Source organism: Doryrhamphus excisus, linkage group LG13 (genome assembly GCF_037039965.1).
Source record: "Doryrhamphus excisus strain RoL-2023G ecotype Guam linkage group LG13, RoL_Dexc_Guam_v1.1, whole genome shotgun sequence".
Classification (NCBI taxonomy): domain Eukaryota; kingdom Metazoa; phylum Chordata; class Actinopteri; order Syngnathiformes; family Syngnathidae; genus Doryrhamphus; species Doryrhamphus excisus.
Genome location: NC_136369.1, coordinates 11,807,874 through 11,827,496, shown reverse-complemented (window position 1 = coordinate 11,827,496; position 19,623 = coordinate 11,807,874). Strand labels below are relative to the sequence as shown.

General features: G+C 40.1%; 2 protein-coding genes across 2 annotated transcripts; both read right to left on the bottom strand.

Moving 5' to 3' along the window:
- Nucleotides 1-2,023: 2,023 nt before the first annotated feature.
- Nucleotides 2,024-5,788, bottom strand: mc1r (melanocortin 1 receptor). Its single transcript, XM_058089005.2, has 2 exons — nt 5,668-5,788; nt 2,024-2,985 (listed from the first exon to the last, which is right to left on the bottom strand). Exon 2 carries the CDS (start codon nt 2,978-2,980, stop codon nt 2,024-2,026), a length of 957 nt encoding a protein of 318 aa, XP_057944988.2. The 5' UTR covers nt 2,981-2,985; nt 5,668-5,788.
- A 3,391-nt stretch (nt 5,789-9,179) lies between these two features.
- Nucleotides 9,180-19,225, bottom strand: tcf25 (TCF25 ribosome quality control complex subunit). Its single transcript, XM_058089694.2, has 18 exons — nt 18,864-19,225; nt 18,444-18,560; nt 18,279-18,344; nt 18,071-18,195; nt 17,028-17,093; nt 16,861-16,943; nt 16,385-16,515; nt 15,483-15,582; nt 14,579-14,672; nt 14,338-14,430; nt 13,496-13,601; nt 13,242-13,401; nt 13,019-13,106; nt 12,758-12,916; nt 12,199-12,289; nt 11,334-11,413; nt 11,157-11,232; nt 9,180-9,467 (listed from the first exon to the last, which is right to left on the bottom strand). Exons 1-18 carry the CDS (start codon nt 19,080-19,082, stop codon nt 9,303-9,305), a joined length of 2,019 nt encoding a protein of 672 aa, XP_057945677.2. The 5' UTR covers nt 19,083-19,225; the 3' UTR covers nt 9,180-9,302.
- Nucleotides 19,226-19,623: the final 398 nt, after the last annotated feature.

The window sequence follows — 19,623 nt, the reverse complement described above, 5'->3', positions numbered from 1 at the left end:
AATATGGATAATGACAAAATGTACTCGTTTCAGACTCTTATCCGTCAAAAATGTAATCTGTAATGTAATCGTTTATAACGAATATCCAGCTCATCCCTAGTACTTACATTCATTTTTCATAAAAAATCTCAACATTCTGAATATTTGCCATCTTCTTTTTACAAAAGGTCCAAGTTAAACACCTTTTCAAAAGATTCAAATTCAAAAGATATACAGCTCAATGGGCAGAAGAAAAATAAAACTTTATAATGTAGAATGTCCCACATATTTTCAGCAAAAAACGACCTTATTTATTTTATTTATAGGACATCTAATTTCAAATCTTCAGAAATCCATTTGTGTAAATATTGAAGCAGCATTCATTCATTTTCTACCGCTTATCCTCACGAGGGTCGTGGGCGTGCTGGAGCCTATCCCAGCTGTCTTCGGTCTAGAAGCGGAGTACATCCTGGACTGGTTGCCAGCCAATCACAGGGCACATATAGACAAACAACCATTCACACTCACATTCATACCTATGGACAATTTGGAGTCGCCAATTAACCTAGCATGTTTTTGGAATGTGGGAGGAAACCGGAGTACCCGGAGAAAACCCACACATGCACAGGGAGAACATGCAAACTTCACACAGAGATGCCCGAGCGGTGGAATTGAACTCTGGTCTCCTAGCTGTGTGGCCTGCGCACTAACCACGAGTTCACTGTGCAGCCCAGACTTTAGTTAATTCATGAAAAATTGCATAGTCATTATTTTCCAGCATAATCTAACTGAATTCCATTTCAACTTCAGATTTTCATTCCGTGACAAAATGGATAATTTTATGAGCAGTCCACACTATAAAAAGTGATTTTGCGATTTACATACGCAACATATTTTACATTGTTTAATTGCAGTGAGTTACAAAACAAAAACATGTTTATTATTAAGCCGTTGGCTCTCTGCAGAAGAGTCATGTGCTACCAGTCCCAGTGCATGAACATGTGCAACAGTCTGAATGCATGCGTGGACTCAGTCTTACAGTCACGCACAAAAAAAGAAATATCACAAAATATCACACAGTTATTCACGGTCATCTTTTTTTTAACCAGTCTTGGATGACTTTGTTACTTTCTCCATTATGACATTTTACACACACACACACATACACAAAGAAACATTTCCTGTTTCCATCAAAAACAGTATATTTAAAATTGAAAAATGTTGTGATTTCACAGGATTGTTCAAACTACAGTAGGGTAGAGCTTAATACGTCCCTGTGCACTATCCACCCATCCATCCATCTATTTTCGATGCCGCTTATCTTCACTACGGTCGCGGGGGTGCTGCTGGAGCCTATCCCAGCTGTTTTTGGGCCAGGGCCGGGGTACACACTGGACTGGTCGCCAGCCAAAAAAACATTCCCACTCACATTCATATCTATGGACAATTTTGAGTTATTGGAATGTGGGAGGAAACCACACAAGCACAGGGATAACATGCAAACTCCAAACATAGATGTTCAAGTGGAGAATCAAACTCCTGTACACTAATTAGCCGAAAAAAAATTAAACTTCTGTTTTGACGATTGAAAAAAGCATTAAAAATATACAGTGAATTATGACAGAAGAAGGATTCAAATCCTTTGTTTTTGTGTGTACAGATACAGCACACGTTAACATCACATATAATACAATGGCTGCGTTCCAATAGCAGTTTGAGTTGCCCCGATTGACGTGCCCGAGGCACTTGGTATGACATCATTGCCAACGTCATGCGGAGGCCACTTGGAAAGGAAGTGGGAGGAGTAGAAGTGATAAATGGAACACACCTGCCCTTCTTCTCTTCCAGCCCAAGCAATCACGGTTTCGTTTTGTTTTAGTTGGTTCAAAAGTTGGATTGTTTATTTGTTTATAAATTGTTTGCCCTGACATGTTGCCACTGCAAAGGTAGTCAAATACAGTAATTATCTTGCTTATTTTATGCATCCACCACCCAATGGATATGTTTGCGCCACTACAATGCATTGTGTAAAGTCAGTTGTCGGTCAGACGCCAAAGAAACAGGAGCACAGGAGCAGCTCCTGCAGTGTTTTACGCAGCTCCTGGCTCCTGTAGGCGTAGATGAGCGGGTCTATGAGCGAATTGCAGATGATTAATATGAGGAAGAGGTTAAAGTTCCGGAAGAAGCAGTTGCAGAAGGGGCTGGTAGGGCAGGTTAGGATGAGGATGAGGTGCAGGAAAAAAGGTCCCCAGCATACGATGAAGACGCCCAGCAGGATGGTGATTGTGATGCCGCCCTTCATGTTAGTGGATGGGCGCCGCTTTTTGGGGAAGTTGGCGGCGATGCTCCGTGAGTGCATGTGCGCCAGCAGGAACATGTGCAGGTAGAGCACGGCATTGAAGACCAGGCTGGAACAGAAGAAGGTCACCAGGCACACGATGACAGCATTGTCTGTGTGGTAGACGATGAAGAAGATGCTGGAAGTGATGCTGGCCAACCACACGGCAGCGATGATGGTCACAGCCCGCTGTTTGGTCATGATGCTGTGGTAGCGCAGCGCATAGAAGATGGTGATGTAGCGGTCAGCCGCGATGGTGCTCAGGAAGGAGAGTGACGACACCACCGAGCTGCAGATCATCACATCGATAATGTTGTCCAGGTGACGCAGCATACCCGGTTGCACGTCCATCAAGCCGTGGTCGTGCAGCAGCATGACGATGGTCTCCACCACGTTGCTAACACTCACCAGCATGTCGGACACGGCGAGGCAGCAGATGAAGTAGTACATGGGTGAGTGTAGGTTGCGGTTCTTAATGATGGCCAACACCACCAAAATGTTCTCCAATAGGCTGATGAGGCCAAGCGACAGGAAGAGCTCCTGCGGGATCTGCAGCTGGAGGCACTCTAGAGAGCTTGTGTTGGTCTCATTGTCCTGCATAATATCTCCAAAATAGTCATGGTGTCTGAAGTGGTTATCCTGGGAACTGTTGGAAAACTCCATAGCTCCTGAAGAGAAGAGATACAAGCCAAAATAGTTTGAACGTAGCTCCCTCACTATCGTGTGTTTTCAAAAAATAATACATCATTGCCGTTTTATGGTTGACTATTAATCAAAAATATTAGTCAAAAATATTGAAAGGCATGCTATACATAGTATTCTGGTTACTAGTTGTCAGTATTGGTGCATTGATGAGTCCTGACATTACATGAATGACCTTCCCACTGCATGAAGTCAGGCATGAAAAAAAGTTCTCCTCCCATTTTGTGTGGAAATGGTAATTTTTTTGCTTCTTACTTTGGCTTCTTCCCCACTTAATTTGAGACCCTACTTCAGTTTAGGATAAACAAATTAGATAACTAAACTAAACTAAATCAGTGGCCTCTTTTGTCCCTGTAGTGATCCTGTAGCCTGTGCTACACAGTTAAGCAATGTGTTGTAAACAAAGAATAATAAATGTGACGAATGGGATGTTAGTTCATGGCTACAGTACTCTAATGAATGTGATTACTTTACCCATTTAGAGGCTATTAGCAAAGTCAGAGTATGCTCGAGCTAGATTGATTGTAAAATAATTCTGGAGAGAGGAATTTATCCACTTTTAGATTAAAAATTTTTATTCAAAATGAATGCAGTTGTCCACCAACGGATTCTGGGATTACCTCCACAACAGGCATCGACCACCTTATGGCCACAGCTCGGATCAGCCGCCTCGACAATGAAGGCACGGAACATGGCAAATTCGGACTCAATGTCCACCGCCTGCTTCGGAACATGGTCAAAGCTCTCCCGGAGGTGGGAGTTGGAACTCCTTTTGACAGGGGGAGTCTGCCAGTCGTTCCCATTGGACCCTCATAAAACGTTTGGGCACCCCCCCCCCCCCCCCCCCACCATCGGATCCAACTCACTCGATGTACATCGGTGGTTCTGCCATCTCATTAATCACCCTTTCTATTATTCCCATGCCGATGGGCTCCATCATACCCGGCAACACCAAAGGTAGATAAACGGTATAGAAAATGGATGGATATCGATTATTTGGTTTTTTTTGTCACAAAAAAGGGAGGGACATGGAGATAGAATTCCTGTATATACTTTCCTCTTCCTGTTGATAAGTAATTTGGGATCTTTTTTTTCCATGTTTGATACAATATTTATGAATATGAATATGACCATTTCAACCATCTTGTTCATATTATTATTTTTGGCATTTCCATGTATAAAATATTGAGGGTAATCCTAATAATACTGTCATTGCTTCTTTAGTCCTTTGGATTATAAATCCCCTATATAATGTAATATAATTTCTTTTTACAAGCATTTTGGAGACCCTTTGTTACCCTTTCCTTTGTTTATTAAGTCTCTCAATTGACAATGCACATCATAGAGCTTCATATAAATATTTAGAAAGTGCTTGTATGCGTCATCTCCATCTTTTCTTACAATGGACACATTTCCAACTTCGTTCTTCCAAATTTTTCTTAATAACATCGAGACTGTCCTCTGTTTGTAGTCTTTGAAATGTCCTTTTGCTTTCTACCTTTCTCCTCCTGTATGTTTCATTATGAATTATAAATGCTGCAAGATGACTGATCAATCAAGATGATCACTGATGTCAGTAATTAGCAGACCATTAGAGAGTTCTAATATGGTTAATCGGTGTAAAACAACAGACTGGTAGTCAAGACAAAGACTAAATCAATGGGAGACAGAGTGAGGAAGAAGACTTAAGTTAAGCCTTGAATAAAAATCAGCCTAACAAAAATGATGCACTACTTTTTGACAGGCACTGAGTACTCTGAAAAAAATCGTCATAATTGTCTAGAATGTTCTGGCTCGATTTGAAAAACTGACACAGAATAATTTGACAGAGCACTGGGGGTGTTGGAATTATTCTTATATTAATGTAAAACTCTTTTCAGAAATGTTATTTGACTGAAAAAAAGAAATGAAACAATGAAAAAAAAGTGTCTTGCATGAAACTGGTATCACAATGTAGCATCATTCCCAACAGCAACCAGCAACAAACCCTTTTGGCCATTATGGCGGCATGCGAGTGTCATATGTTTGTTCATATGAAAGTGTAATTGTTCTTTCCTCACCGGTAAATATGTCAATAGCACAGCAGTATGCAGTCTTCTCTGCATTGGATTGCACCTTACCATACTATGCCATACCATACAATACCATGTCATACCATACTGTACCAACTTTATTTATAAAGCCCTTTGACACCCATAGTTGTTCCATATAGGAAAACTTTTAGAGACACATTACAAAACCGAGGTCCAATAAAAATGTTATATTAAATATAATAAAACAAAGCCAAATTGAAAAAGTATAAAATCAAATTGTATTTGTAATTGTAAAAATCTAATTGTATCAAATCATGTTATTGTAATTGAAGTGAACCATATCAGTCGTATCATCGGGAGTATAGCTTAAGCTACGAATTCGTACTCTGAATTCATTTTTTGCATTTAGAGTGGAAAATTGATAGTTAATAGGTAAAATAATATTGGAAAACAGAGAAATTGGATTGATAGGTTATCAAAAAAACACTGGAAAAAAGGCTTGATAAAGAAAAAAATGGGTGATAAAGAGTTAGTTGGTTTTAGCCACTGTTTCTGACTCAACACAATAATTGAATTTTGCTCTTCATATCTATTTTTCATGCTGTTGGAACGTACCAGTGGTAAGTAGGGAATGTGCGTCTCCTCAGCCTCTTTATGGATGCAAGCTGACAAACACCAAGATCCAGAAAAAGTAGTGATCCCAAATCATGTTCGATGAAGGTACCAGTTCCGTCTGTGGTACCAAAGCTTGTAGAGATTTTACAGCAGCAGGACCAGCATGACATGAGCGTTTTGGTACAGAGAGAGAGAGAGTGGAGAAATGATTTGGTCCTGGTGTTGGACTCCAGTGACAATTGAAGGGGACTCCTCCTTGCTTGCTGAGATCATCAGGTTTCATGGTGATGATGAGCAAGCAGTTTGGGAAAAAAAATAAAGAATGACCTTATGCTTATTTTGATTTTACATATTCTTCCTCCTCTTTAAACTTGTTCTTGCCGACAGCTTTTATTTCAACACATTATTTGTGCATATGCATCTGAGACACTCAAGACAGAGCTGTATTCAAAGCATGGCGATATGTTTCAGCATGTGATCCTTGCAGTCAAATTGACCTACATACTTTATGTTGTGTGAGCATCAAAAAGGCTGTTATTTATGTACTTACGAAGCTTACTTTGAGGTTTATAACTGACCGCATATATCAATATTCCAATCTTTGTTTGCAATACCCATGAAACAATCTTGCAGTGTTAACTGCACGAGGTAGTTCTCTTAAATCTCTAGGAACAACTTGGTGTACTCCCGGTGGAACTGGAAAAGGTGGCCGGAGACTGGGAAGTCTGGGCTTCTCTACTAAGAATGACCTTGACCTGGATAAGCAGGGGACAATGGATGGATGGCCCGCTCTTAACATGCTGTTTTGACAGTCCCATTTAAGAATGTTCAAAATAATCTAAAAACAAACCATCTCCTGCTTTATGCGACAATGAATGTTTGGAAATTGAATGGCGGTGTTTTTTTTTTTACATGCATACAAGGTTACATTGAAGTACACCATACTTTCAGTTACATAATTCAACATGTCCGAAAAGGCATAGAAAGAAGCAGATCTTATTAGATTCCACCCTTTCTCCATGTCACAGTAATTACTAAACTTTTTTCATTGTCACAACGCAACATGCGGGCATTGCGGTACGACCCCAGGATGCAGAGACCAGGACCGGATGCAGGTAAAATGTTCATTTTTAATAATAATTGCGGCAGCAGGATACAGCAACTGAGGAGCGCAGACCAACAAACGATAATGATCCCATGTAGGGGAGAAGCACACACCTGAACTAAACGGGCAACAGAAATTAGGAACAGGTGTGGGTGATAATAGTAACACAGCAGGAAGTGAATGCAAAAATAAACAAAAACAAAAGAAGCCCAAGAAGGGAACGTAAACAAACTGTCAAGTGTTAACCTACACAGGGTGCGACATTCATAAGCCGAACGAAACAAAAAGTTCATGTCCTATGTATCAGCCACAAAATTTTAATTCCCTTTACTGAAAATATGGTCCAAAAAGAAGGAGAGCGGAAATCTAACAAAAACAAGTGCTTGGTATATTTGTGTGTTTGTGTTTATACAAGTACACCTTCACAAGAGTATCAATGATAACAATGCACAAATGGGATATTTAAATGAAGAAAAATCTTGTGGCTGGGATTGGCTGGCGACCAGGAGGTCGCCCTGCCACATGCAAGTCGGCTGGGATAGGCTCCAGCATAACCCTGTGACCCTAATAAAGACAATCAGCATAGAAGATGGATGTATGTGATATAATATGGACCACATTTGGAGAAACAAAACAAAAGTAACCAGCTTTTACATCAACAACTTTCTGTGTCTGATAACCTGTCATATCTCACAAGGAAGGGGAAATACAAAATGTTATTTTCTCAGAAAAACTCATCAGCAGACATGCTACTGCAGCTTCACCAAGTGTGCGGTTTTGCAGCTTTTAACTGGGTTTGTCCTCTGCTTGCTTTCTTACAATGATGCTGTGCAGCAGCGGTGGCGCCATCAGCCTCAGACAGTCTCTGACTTCCACACGTCACTGCTTCTGGGCTGTTCTTGGCCCATCACATGAACCGTCCTACCAAACTCCCAACGATAGCTTCAGGTTAACTGAAAACAATGACATCATTTTGCCGACAAGAACACCAGCTCTTCGTACAGATCTATAGGACAACGGACATTTGATACACAAGCTGTTCTAAGATGGTACTAAGTGGAATGAATGGCTCATCAAAGTCCAATAATGTCCATACCCATTAAATGGTTTTGTCGTGGATATTTTACAGAAAGACAAAAAAAGCAAGGCACTGTCATTCTTCATTCTGCCAGATGGAAACCATATAGTCTTCCGGGCTAGTTTGCAGGCTGATAAAGTGACATCAGAAATCTGAGCGTCAAGTGCAGGGGTCTCCAACAGGTAGTTGGCCATCTGATTTTGAGTAGCTCATCATAGGGTCAAAGAATATTTAATCAAATTCTTAATAATGAAAAAAAATGGTCAGAAGTCAGAAATTATGTCTCTATTTGATAACTAAATTACCACCATGACAGAGCCAACGTACACAGGGTACAAATTAATATTCACAATGATTGGTTCAAATACAGATGACAAGCATTTCTGCTATCTACAAGGCATGTCATGTCGCTCACTTCATTCAGTTTTCTTAACTGTAGAGAATTAACTCAATAGACAAAAGCAGCACATAATTGGACAAGGTCAAGCAAATTGGGCATCTGCACCACAAAAATAAACACTGAATGGTGACTACTTTACATGTGCTTTGTCTTGGAAGAGGACTTGTACAACTGGAGCACGAGTCTGTTTCCGGTGAATATTGACCTCCACCGAGACTGCCCTTTGTTACCAATTCTATTCATAATTTTCATGGACAGAATTTCTAGCTTTCTAGCTGAGTCCAGCTGTGGCCTCATCAGGCTGTTGACTGATTTGCAGCTTAGTGTGAAGCTTTTGGGGATGAGGATCAGCACCTCCTAATCCGATTCCATGGTTCTCAGTCAGTAAAGGGTGCTCCCTCCGGGTTGGGAGTGAGGGGTCTTGCCTCAGTTGGAGGTATATAGTGTCTCGGGGTCTTGTTCATGAGTGAGGGAACTTTGAGTGTGAGGTCGACTTGCGGATTGGTGCAGCGTCTGCAGTCATGTCACTCCCGATTTACAGGTCAATCTATGTTCCCACGCTCACCTATGGTATGAGGTTTGGGTTGTGACTGAAAGAAAGCGATTGCAGACACAAGTGGCAGTAATAGGTTTCCTCCGACTTGGTGTCCTCCTGGTGGAACTGGAAGAGGTCTGGATCCCTACTCAGAATGCTGCCTCGGGACCTGGACCCCGGATAAGTGGAAGATAATGGCTGGATGGATGGTGACAACAAAGACTTTCCAGCCCAAACTGTCTGTTTGTGCGTAAAATGAAAGATAACATCTTTACACAAAAATTATTGTGCGTAAAAGGAAAGATAACATCTTTTTAAAAAAATGAGTAAATAGTTTTCCTGAAAATGATTATATAACAAAAAAAATCATGACAAAACTGATAAAACACAGAACTTAGTGTTTAGTTTATGGTCATTTTAATTCAAAGCCTACACATAGTCTACATATACACTTTCTTTTTGATAGATGTTATTTTGAAGCCAATGAATGTAGTCATGGAGGTACATCAAAACCCACTCAGTCCCATTCCTCCTCATCTCTGAACTGGTCCTCTCTGGGTGGCTCTTGAAACCTGATGTTTGCCAGCATGTCCCTCATTGCCACCATGAGGCGATTCACTTCCTGGTTTAGCTCCTGTCCAGCTCGTGCCACCTCCAAGTCATCCTCCTGCCTCAAGCCAGCCTTGACAAAGAAAGATTCAGCTATAAAAATACATAAAGGTCTAACTGCAATGTCTCTCTGACATGAATTCAGTTTTATATGGCGGATTACAGCTAATGGAATGTGGCATGTGTATCTACAGTGTGTAAGTGAGAGGGTAAGCCACAGTTGTTTTCACGAACATGATGATGTCGTTTGGAAGTACAGAGCTTGCAGCCTTTGTTACATGTTCTTTATCCAAACTGAAAGATGGCTATCCAGATGACACCACCCCCGCCTTGTGCCCATCTGTTTACATTAAGATTTACAGCTGATGGTTTGTGAAGGAGCTGGGCTCAGCATACTGGTAAATACTGTGGTACATTTTTATTCCTTTTGGTGAAGCCAAGCTACATAAGCGTGATTCAACTTTAGCGTCACTTGTCAGTATGATGCAGTGTAATTATACACCTCTGCAAATCGCCATTAAAAAATCAACTGTCATTAACATTAATCATCTTTGTAAAAGCAGAATGCTTCATTATTTCAATAGATCTCATGAAAAAGAAAGTGTGCTGGTTTTCTAGTGAATACGTTTGATGTGTCTTGAAAAAAGTAGCTTAAGTGCCAACATAATTCATGCTAAGTAGAGCAGTGTACTTCCTTTGCGTTCCACCATGTAAAATATCCAGGAAGACCATTAGACCTCTACATTGCATTCATTGCTACCGGGTCTCACTGTATAGTGGTCAATAAGCAGAAGGAAAGTTGCTGCAAATTGGTCAAAATTTCTACAAAATCTGGATTAACAACCAAACTCTAAATCAATACAACTGACAAGAACTCTTCAAAAAAAAAAATCATTTCATTTCATTCTTATTTTGGTTTTCCACGACATGTTGGGTAACAAAATACTTGTATTAAAGTCATGTGCCTTCTTTCATTTTTATCCACTTGCTGCCTTTTGCCTGAGGCTCATCATGAGTGTTGGAAAGAAATGTTATCCTCACAGAAGAGCTGTGCTATCAAAGTTTCTGCCAGGGATGACTGAGTACACCACTATCTGTATCTGTATACCCATCTAAATTATCTGTATTCCGATCCGCACTTGGAGTGGGCGGGGTATAAACCGGAAGTGTGTGTTGTTTTACCTGGAAATGGGCAGAGCTTCAAGATGGACTTAAAGCTGTGCCTTATTTTAAGTCTAAAATGTGTGATCATGCCCGCTGTCTTGATAAAAACACATTGTATTTTATGAAACAAGTTCAAGATTGCAAGGTGCATACTACAACCCATTGAGAGGAGTGTAATATTTTAGCCATACATGCAAATTGCTTGATGCCGCCCTTGTGCGCTATCGCCACCCTATAGTTGCTATTTATAGAGCTTCTGCATATACAGTGGTTTGAAAAGGTTTGGGCACCCTTGATAATTTTCAAGATTTTCCTTTATAAATCAATGGTTGTTGGGATCAGCAATTTCAGTTAAATATATCATATAGCAGACGAACACAGTGATGGATGAGAAGTGAAATGAAGTTTATAGGATTAATAGCTCTCAAACGGTGTAATTCAAAACTGAAAGGTATTATATTAGTAAAGGCCAATTTTTCATTGTTCAGCTTGTGTGAGTGTGTATACAGAGCATTAGAATGTACAGGTTTTTGTGACAATATGGAAAATGACCAATTGCTGCTCCAAGGGTTACAGGGTACTGTAAATGTGCACTCACCTGAAGGTTGAAGTTTGGCAGCAAGGAACGGAAAAACAGTGACAATGTGCTCTCATTGGATGCTCCAACATGCTGCCTAAATGCACACAGAGGTACAAAACGTTATACAGCTAAGCAGAGGTATGACTAGCATTGGTCACTAAATCAATGAGTGAAGATCTGAATGTCTTATATTACCTCTCCGGCCTTGTGTATGACACCACAGAGTCCAATGGGGGAAGGGGGTCGAATCCCATCATGGGCTGAGTGGTCACCTCCTGACAGTCAAGCAAAAGCAGAAGTGTCAAGCAAGTATGTGATAAAGCTATTGTAAACTAAGTCAATACCAAAGATGTAATTAAATGTTTTTATAAACGCTTGATAATGAATTTACAGCGTTCTCTCATTAATCGTGATGGTTAGGTTCCCAAAATAGGCCACAATAATTGAAATCCGTGAAGTAGCCAACTATACAACTTAGGATTGGGTCCATATCACCCAATCCTATTTTATAGTAATATTTATTTGTTTTATTACTGATCCGGCCCCCTTTGAAATATCTTCCTCCATGTGGCCCCTGAGCTAAAAATGAGTTTGACACCCCTGTTGATGATTTTTGGATTTTCTTGAGGCTTCATCATGAAACAACTTCAATACGTATCTGAGGTGTCTTTTTCCAGTGAGACTCCAAACAAGCTCAGACAACCCCAAGATGTCTGCATGAAATGTATTAAAGTTGCTGAACATTTTATATGTTGTGCACAGAGAAAAAAACAGCCTCTGGTTGGCAAGAAAATTGCAGCTGTCTTCTTGTCTTTCACAACCACCAATGAACACAACACTTTATCATTTACACTCTCTCCTCCACTTTATCAAGTAAACTCTCAAAAGGCTGCAGAGATTTATTAAAAAGAAAGAGATGAAACGTTAAACGCAGTTTGACAGAATAATTTCACATGAGAAAATCATTCTCATTAATAGTCCACTGCCCATCAAAACTTTGCTTTCACTGTAGACTAAAAGAGGATACCCTGCAGTTATTTGAATGGGAAGACTGTCTTACCAGAGGCAGACTGGATGTAGCTTCTTTGATCTCAGACAGCAGAACATGACGATGAATGTTCCGTGGAGCACTCTGATACCTCTGTTTTCGCCTACAACACAATAGAAATAAGTAAACCGATCTTTAAGAAAAGTCAATAAAACCTAACTACACTTGCTCTTTGATGTTAGCCAAGTTGAGTGGCGAGGACAAAGACAAGTATACTATTTTTGATGCTACACTACATTGCAGTTTGATGGGAATTATTCAATTTTTAGTCTTTGTCACACTTGAAATTATATGATATGAAAATGATATGGTCATTTTGTGTGACTTTATAGCTATTCTTGTGACATGAAGAATTATACAGGGCTATTTGACTTAGATGGCTTCCACTGTTATGTTTGTCATGTGCTTTTGTGTCACAGTACTGTTGTGTAAACATGACAGAACCAGGAAACTTCACATTGTAAAATCACATTGATCTAGATTATCACAAATGGTACTAGTCAAAGGTTTTGACACACTTTCTCATTCCACTGAATGCACTTATAAGAAAGCAGTGCAAGCTTGAGCTCACTTGTTTTGGCAGTCTTCCACCAGTGAGTCTTTTGCATCAATTCGACATAGGACCTCTTTCACGCTCTCTTCCAGCCAAAGCATAACTGCTGCTTCCCTCCACAGGCTGTACATCCTCCCCACATATAAAGCAGTCAGTTCAGCCAAGGCTGGTGGCTGTCTGGAAGGAGTAAATGCATATGTCACAGAGGGGTAGTAGATACTAGAATAAATATGAGTAGTAACACCAATAAGACAACATTAGGAAGGAAGTTTACATTACCCAAACTGACTGCTAGGGCCAAAGAAAGCATGTGAAGTGACCGTGGCATCAGGCTGCACAGTACACAGATCCAGTAAAGGCATCAAAACTATAAAACACACAGAGATTTGTCATGACCTTGACATTAAAAGAAAAAGTATAATTGTTTAGATATGATGAGCAAATAAAGTATGGTGCTGTTAGAAGAAGTATCGGCGCATATGCTTGTTAGTGGTTTTCTGACCTCCAGGGAACATGATTAGCGCATCCTGTAGCATCCGATCAGCTTTGTGTTTTGCTTTATCACTTTCTTGAGGCTCTATATCTTCCTGCTGACTGAGTTGGAAGTGGCAGAGTGCGGTGGAGAAAGCAAAGTTTGGTAGCTGGGATAGATTTCTGTGCTCCTGAGACAGACAAATAATGCGTGTCCACCAATGGAAAGTTGACCACGTAAAATGAAACATACAGTATTTGGGAAAATATGAAGCACAATTTTACCTCCCAGTCCTCATAAAGCTGGAGGAGAGACTGGTATTGTCTGGAACGCAGCATCAGAAAATCAACAAGCAGCAGCATGCAAAGCGGGTCCGAGTCTGGGTCCAAACTAGTGGAAGTAAAAAAAAAAAAAAAACAATTTATGAAACAATCCTCTCTAAGAAATAACAACAATGTCCTTAATATTTCCAGTGGCTGAGTGGTTAGTGCACGTTAGTGCATGTTCTCCCCGGTTTTCTCCGGGTACTCCGGTTTCCTCCCACATTCCAAAAACATGCTAGGTTAATTGGTGACTCCAAATTGTCCATAGGTATGAATGTGAGTGTGAATGGTTGTTTGTCTATATGTGCCCTGTGATTGCCTGGCGACCAGTCCAGGGTGTACCCCGCCTCTCGCTCGAAGACAGCTGGGATAGGCTCCATCACCCCCTTCCCCGTGACCCTCGTGAGGATAAGCGGTAGAAAATGATTGAATGAACGGCATCACGCTAGATAGTGTCTTGTGTGAAATACCAACTTAAATGTAAAAAAATCACAATTTGAATTTCCTGTGCCAATGACTACTTAAATCAGTATAATTGCAATTGTATGGTATTTCAAAAGGCAACAAACAGACCAATGTCTTAGACCACAAACATTTCAAGGCATTTGCGTGATGAGTCAAAGTACAGGACATTCTTGTTTGCTCAGACTTTTAGTATTGCGTGCCATCCTATACTAAGCAAAAACATAGAACCTAACAAAGGAGCTTTGTTCCATTACATACTGTTGTATATGTACTGTAATTATTTGACATCTCAAATTTTGTTTTTGGACTTTCAAATATTTCTGCTCTTCTTCTCCTACCTCAGAATCAGTTTGCAGTACTCCAAAGCTGTCCGGGGGCATCCTCTCTTCTCAAGGAACATCATGTGCTTGTACAGAGCCAGATAAAATGCCCTGAAAATAAATATCAGTATATTTCTGCGAACTTTTGGGGAAATGAAAGTCACAAACAATTTGGTATAACATGTTTTAAAATGAACCAGACATTCCTAAACAAAGGACAGTTAAGTAAAGCAAGCAAAATAAAAAATATCCATCCAACCTGTTTTCTGGTCTGCGATAATCCAGTCTGCAGTTACCAGAGGTCAGACTGAATACAGGGTGAAATGCACACTCAAAGCTGTACAAGGCCCTCTCTGGAACAAAAAACAGAATATTTGATCAATCAACAAATACTGTACACATCACATATAGTGGCACCGCGGTTACTGTCCTAGTTAACATGTAAGAAACCAAATACTGATGCTTGCATAAAAGACCATATTGTAAGAGATGTCTGTAAGGGTCTACTGGTTATTTAGAGTCTAAATAACTCATCTTACTGGTCTCAATTTAGACCACTTAAAGCGATACGCTGCTCTGGTAAAATAAAGAGAAGCTATTAGAACTACACACCAAGTGACTATCCATGACTAATGCTGATAATGCTATTAGTTTAATGCTACTTTACTACATAATGCTGCTTTAAAATAAAGTACAGGTAGTTAATGGGGGGCCGCACGATGGCCCACACAGTCAGGAGATCGGAAAGACCTGGGTTCAATTTTCTGCTTGGGTATCTCTGTGTGCCGTTTGCGTGTTCTCCCCGTGCATGTGTGGGTTTTCTCCGGGTACTCCGGTTTCCTCCCACCTTCCAAAAACATGCATGTTAGGTTAACTGGCGACTCCAAATTGTCCATAGGTATGAATGTGAGTGTGAATAGTTGTTTGTCTATATGTGTCCTGCGAATGGCTGGTAACGAGTCCAGGGTGTACCCTGCCTCTCGCCCAAGGACAGCTGGGATAGGCTCCAGCATACCTACAAGCCTAATGATAGGCGGCATAGAAAATGGTTGGATGGTTGGTGGGTATAAAACAAGGTTCAAAACCATTCACACTCTGGTTCTGAGGGGGTCTTCATTCATTCATGGGTTCATTCATTCTTGTTTTGTGTCAACGATCCTCACCAATGAGGTCCCTTGCCATCTCCTGATCCTCCTGTATGCGACATACGTCAGAGAGTTGCAGTAAAGAATCAGTGTGGTAGGGGTTCAGCTGCAGCAGAGCCTGAAGAGGCAGCGACATACGAGTATTGTTAGAATGTGGGACTCTCTATATACATAATGTTTATTGGGTTCATTTATATTTTAGTTTGTTTTCTTTTAATATATATTTTAAGTGGTTTTGCAGAATCTCAGAATTGTTTGTCCAGTCATTAGAATGACTTTGTGCCACAATTCAGCGGTCTGCGAGTAGATATTACCACGCACGAACGTTCTCCTCATGGTAACAGCATTTCAACCATCTTATATATCCATTATTATTCATTATATATTCGCATAGCCACCGGGGCATGATGTTATAAATGTCATTGTTTACGTTTTCGTCATTTGTACCAGCACAAGTCATTTCTTATCATTGGAAAAATCTATACCGGTACATAAAATATATCGCCCAACCCTAATTCTGAACAATCTAAAGTACAATATATAATAAATGCGCTGTTAGAATATAGCAAAATATAAACTGGCAATGGAAAGAAAGAAGCCTCTGTTATTCTATTTCAAAACATTTTTTAAGAACACTGACAAGATATTTTCATTACAATTATCCTGTTGTCCACCTTCAAATTGTAATTGTTTATGGATGGTAACTTGTTTGGGGAAGAAAATTCAATTTTTGAGGTGACTTAATGAAGCATTTGTTTTCCCTCAAAATCAGATCACTAGATAGTCAGCAGTTCTTTAAATAAGCACAGTGCACACACAAACAAAATATGAAAGGAGTAATAGTGTGCTTTATATTCATTAGACTTAGATTTTGACTGTATATAATTACAAAAGGACACAGCAGAGCAATGCGCTTTTACCACAATGTTGTTTGGATCCATGGACTCAACAGCATCAAAGAACTTGAACTGTACTTGCTGGTAGTCACGACCATGCTCAAAAGTGAAGTATTGGATGCCATCTTTTGACTCGAGTAAGGTCATTGAGATTCCTGGAGAGACATACAACGCCTAAAGTGCATACAGTACTCAAGACTAGGAAACCTTTAATAGCATAAAGATCACAAACAGGCAGTCTTTATGATGACATCAATATCACAAAAGCTACATTCTTCTTCTAATTTTACATGTAATCACAGCATTCACAGCATCAAAAAAATTCTAGGGGAAACCCTGAATAAGTGTAATAGATGTTACTATAGACTGGAAGTTTCAAAGTGTATGTGTGCGCTTTTTATATTTTGAATTAGTTACAGTAAGGATGACAATGCACAGGCATAACGTATGCAACACGTGACATACTGTATAAAAATAGATTGATACAAGACAAAGCCAACCTGGCCGGCTGAAGCGAGGCCAACTGTCTTTGGGGCTGGTCATCCATGTGCTGCGATGAAACTGTCTATTCCGCTGTCGAGGTCTGTTAATAATGACAAGAGGATGAGGGGCATGCGGACAGATATTGACACATAATTCCTCACATGCACACCGATGAGATTTTTACCTCTGATCTCCTAAAACAGCTCGACTCCCAAAATATCTCTTCAGCTCTGTCTCTGGATTCAAATTCCTGGAAGAAAAAAAAATGTTCAGTGGGCACTAGGCCTGGGACAATAATTCATTGATCAATCACACAATAAATGAAAATGAACTTGATAATTTTGCCGGCCTCAATACATTGCCATGTGTCCGTTTTACTCTTCTCCTGCCTCATATACCTCATGTGATCGGTATCGGCCGATTTCACTCATGGAGGATCGTATCGGAATCGTCAGCAAAAAACCCTGATTGGAGCATAGTTCATCTTCGATATTGCAGCAATTCCTCCAAAGACAACCAGAATGGAATGAAAAACCCCAGATAAGGTAAAATCATTCATTCATTCATTCATTTTCTACCGCTTTTTCCTCACGAGGGTCGCGGGGGTGCTGGAGCCTATCCCAGCTGTCTTTGGGCGAGAGGCGGAAGGTAAAATCAATGTAGTGCAAATCAATTAAACTAACATTAATGTAATGCCACGTGGAAGGATAGGATTCTGTTAATTATGCCTACCGTCAAATGTGCAGCTAGTTTATTGTAATGGCATGATGTTAAAGTTAACGTGACTTCATACAGGGTTTATTTAATCTGCAAAAAGACAGCGCTGTAAGTTAAGATGGAAAATTTTAGCTCACTAATCATCCATCCATCTTCAATGCCGTTTATCCACACTCGGGTCGTGGGTATGCTGGAGCCTATTCCAGCTGTCTTTGGGCAAGAGGCGGGTTACACCCCGGACTGGTCGCCAGCCAATTGCAGATACATGACATTGTACAAGTAAATATTGTCAATACATAACATTACATATGATATGAAAAAGGTGGTGTATTACCTAATGTAAAAATCTAAACATAATAGGTAAAAGGAAAGTACAACCACAATTTAAACATAATTAAATGCATACTTCTGCATCAATGTCAGTCTAATCAGAACATTACTGTGTGTTGTCAGGAAATGACGAATGATAAATGTGGTCCACCTATACAAACCAGATGCTTGTATTCTCACCTGTGCTCCACATATAAGACAGGTCTTCTGTCGGATGTTCCACAATCATTTTGTAATGTCAAACCATTGGACTGCTCCAGGTTTTCCAACAGTGAATCAATATTGTCATCCGGTGCTCGTGCTTCCTGACATAAGACAGAAATCAATGTGAAATACATGCTGGAAGGCTGAAAAGCACGTATGTGGCAATCAGAGAATGTGTGTTTACCTGAACATTGTCCGTCTTAACTTTTGCTTTCTTTTTCTTCTTCTTTTTCTTAACAGAAGACACAGGCTGAAAGGGAGTAAACAAATAAATACACTCCAACACTGTACAAAAGTTGATTAACAACCAAGATAACGCCCCCTTCAACCTCATGTTGCTAAGCTTTACCTCATTTGGCCTTTGACCGCTGTTCTCTTTGCTGTCACTGTTTTCTGTTTCAAGTGATTTATTTCCATCCAGTTTTTCTGTGTCTTCATCTGCAGAGTTTTTTTCTGGATCACTTATCTAGTAAAATGAAATTAAATGCATTGGATATTGTCTGTCACTCACAATTTGACCTGAGCTATTATGTTGCTAATATGTCGGAGCCTTGTTTAAAGATCAATGTCCAGCAACAACTGAGAATTGCCACGAAATGATTTGTTTTGTGAGCTTAAGGACTTGTATTGTTATCGTAATGTAATGTAATAACCTTATATCTATGAAACAGGCTACCACCACTAGCAAGCAACTGCTAACATATTTAAGCTCAAGTCGAAGGTACATGGTACAAGATTACATTCTAAATTAACTCTATTGTCGTCTTACCATTTCAAAAATGGCACACATGTTTTTACGGTCTTTGTTTTTCTTTGACTTTCGGTTATTGCCATTGCTGTGTGACGGTGGACTGACACTGGACGTGTCCAACTCATCTCCCTCGCTCTCAGCCACATCGGGGCTACCTGTCAAAGTTAGCTCCCCGATGGCAACCGCCTCCTGACCCCGCGGTTTTCCTTTCAGCCTTCGCAAAGCCCTGCTTGACATAGTTGACTGGTCACTCCGATACGGATGTTAAAATAATGGCGCCTAAAGTAGCATTTACGTTAGTTCACATACAAAATAACAGACAAGAACTGTGCGGACATATTGCTGGAGTTTTTACTTCTTCACTTCCTTATTTTCCAGGCGCAACCACTTAACCGGGATCTACTGCCTCCAACAGGACAAAGAGGGAACACACAGTAAATAATGCTGATGTCTCTTGCTCAGCGGCAGTTGAACTCAAAACAGCCTATAGGCATAAAGGGGGGGACATAAAACGCATCTTTAAAGACCGTAATAAGAAGGGATCTTTACATATGACAACGTAACAATAAGGATATTTTGTAAAATAAAATAAAACATTAAAAATAACAGCAACTAAGAGCAAAATTAAATATGAAATTTCAAACTGCCAGCTTTTCTGACCTATAAATGTATTTAGAATGTGATATTCTTGTGTTAAATGATGCCAAAGTTTCAGATAATGAGGTTTGCGAATTTGGATGAAACTTAAGATGGCTGAAAATGCTCGGTCTCAGAAGGC

Coding starts and splice junctions, on each gene's coding strand:
- mc1r (XM_058089005.2), bottom strand. CDS start 2,980: ATGGAGTTTTCCAACAGTTCCCAGGATAACCACTTCAGACACCATGAC.
- tcf25 (XM_058089694.2), bottom strand. CDS start 19,082: ATGTCAAGCAGGGCTTTGCGAAGGCTGAAAGGAAAACCGCGGGGTCAG. Junction 15,583..16,384: donor TGGATCCAAACAACATTGTG/GTAAAAGCGCAT, acceptor CTGCCTCTTCAG/GCTCTGCTGCAGCTGAACCC. Junction 9,468..11,156: donor TGCCAAACTTCAACCTTCAG/GTGAGTGCACAT, acceptor TTCTTTGTCAAG/GCTGGCTTGAGGCAGGAGGA.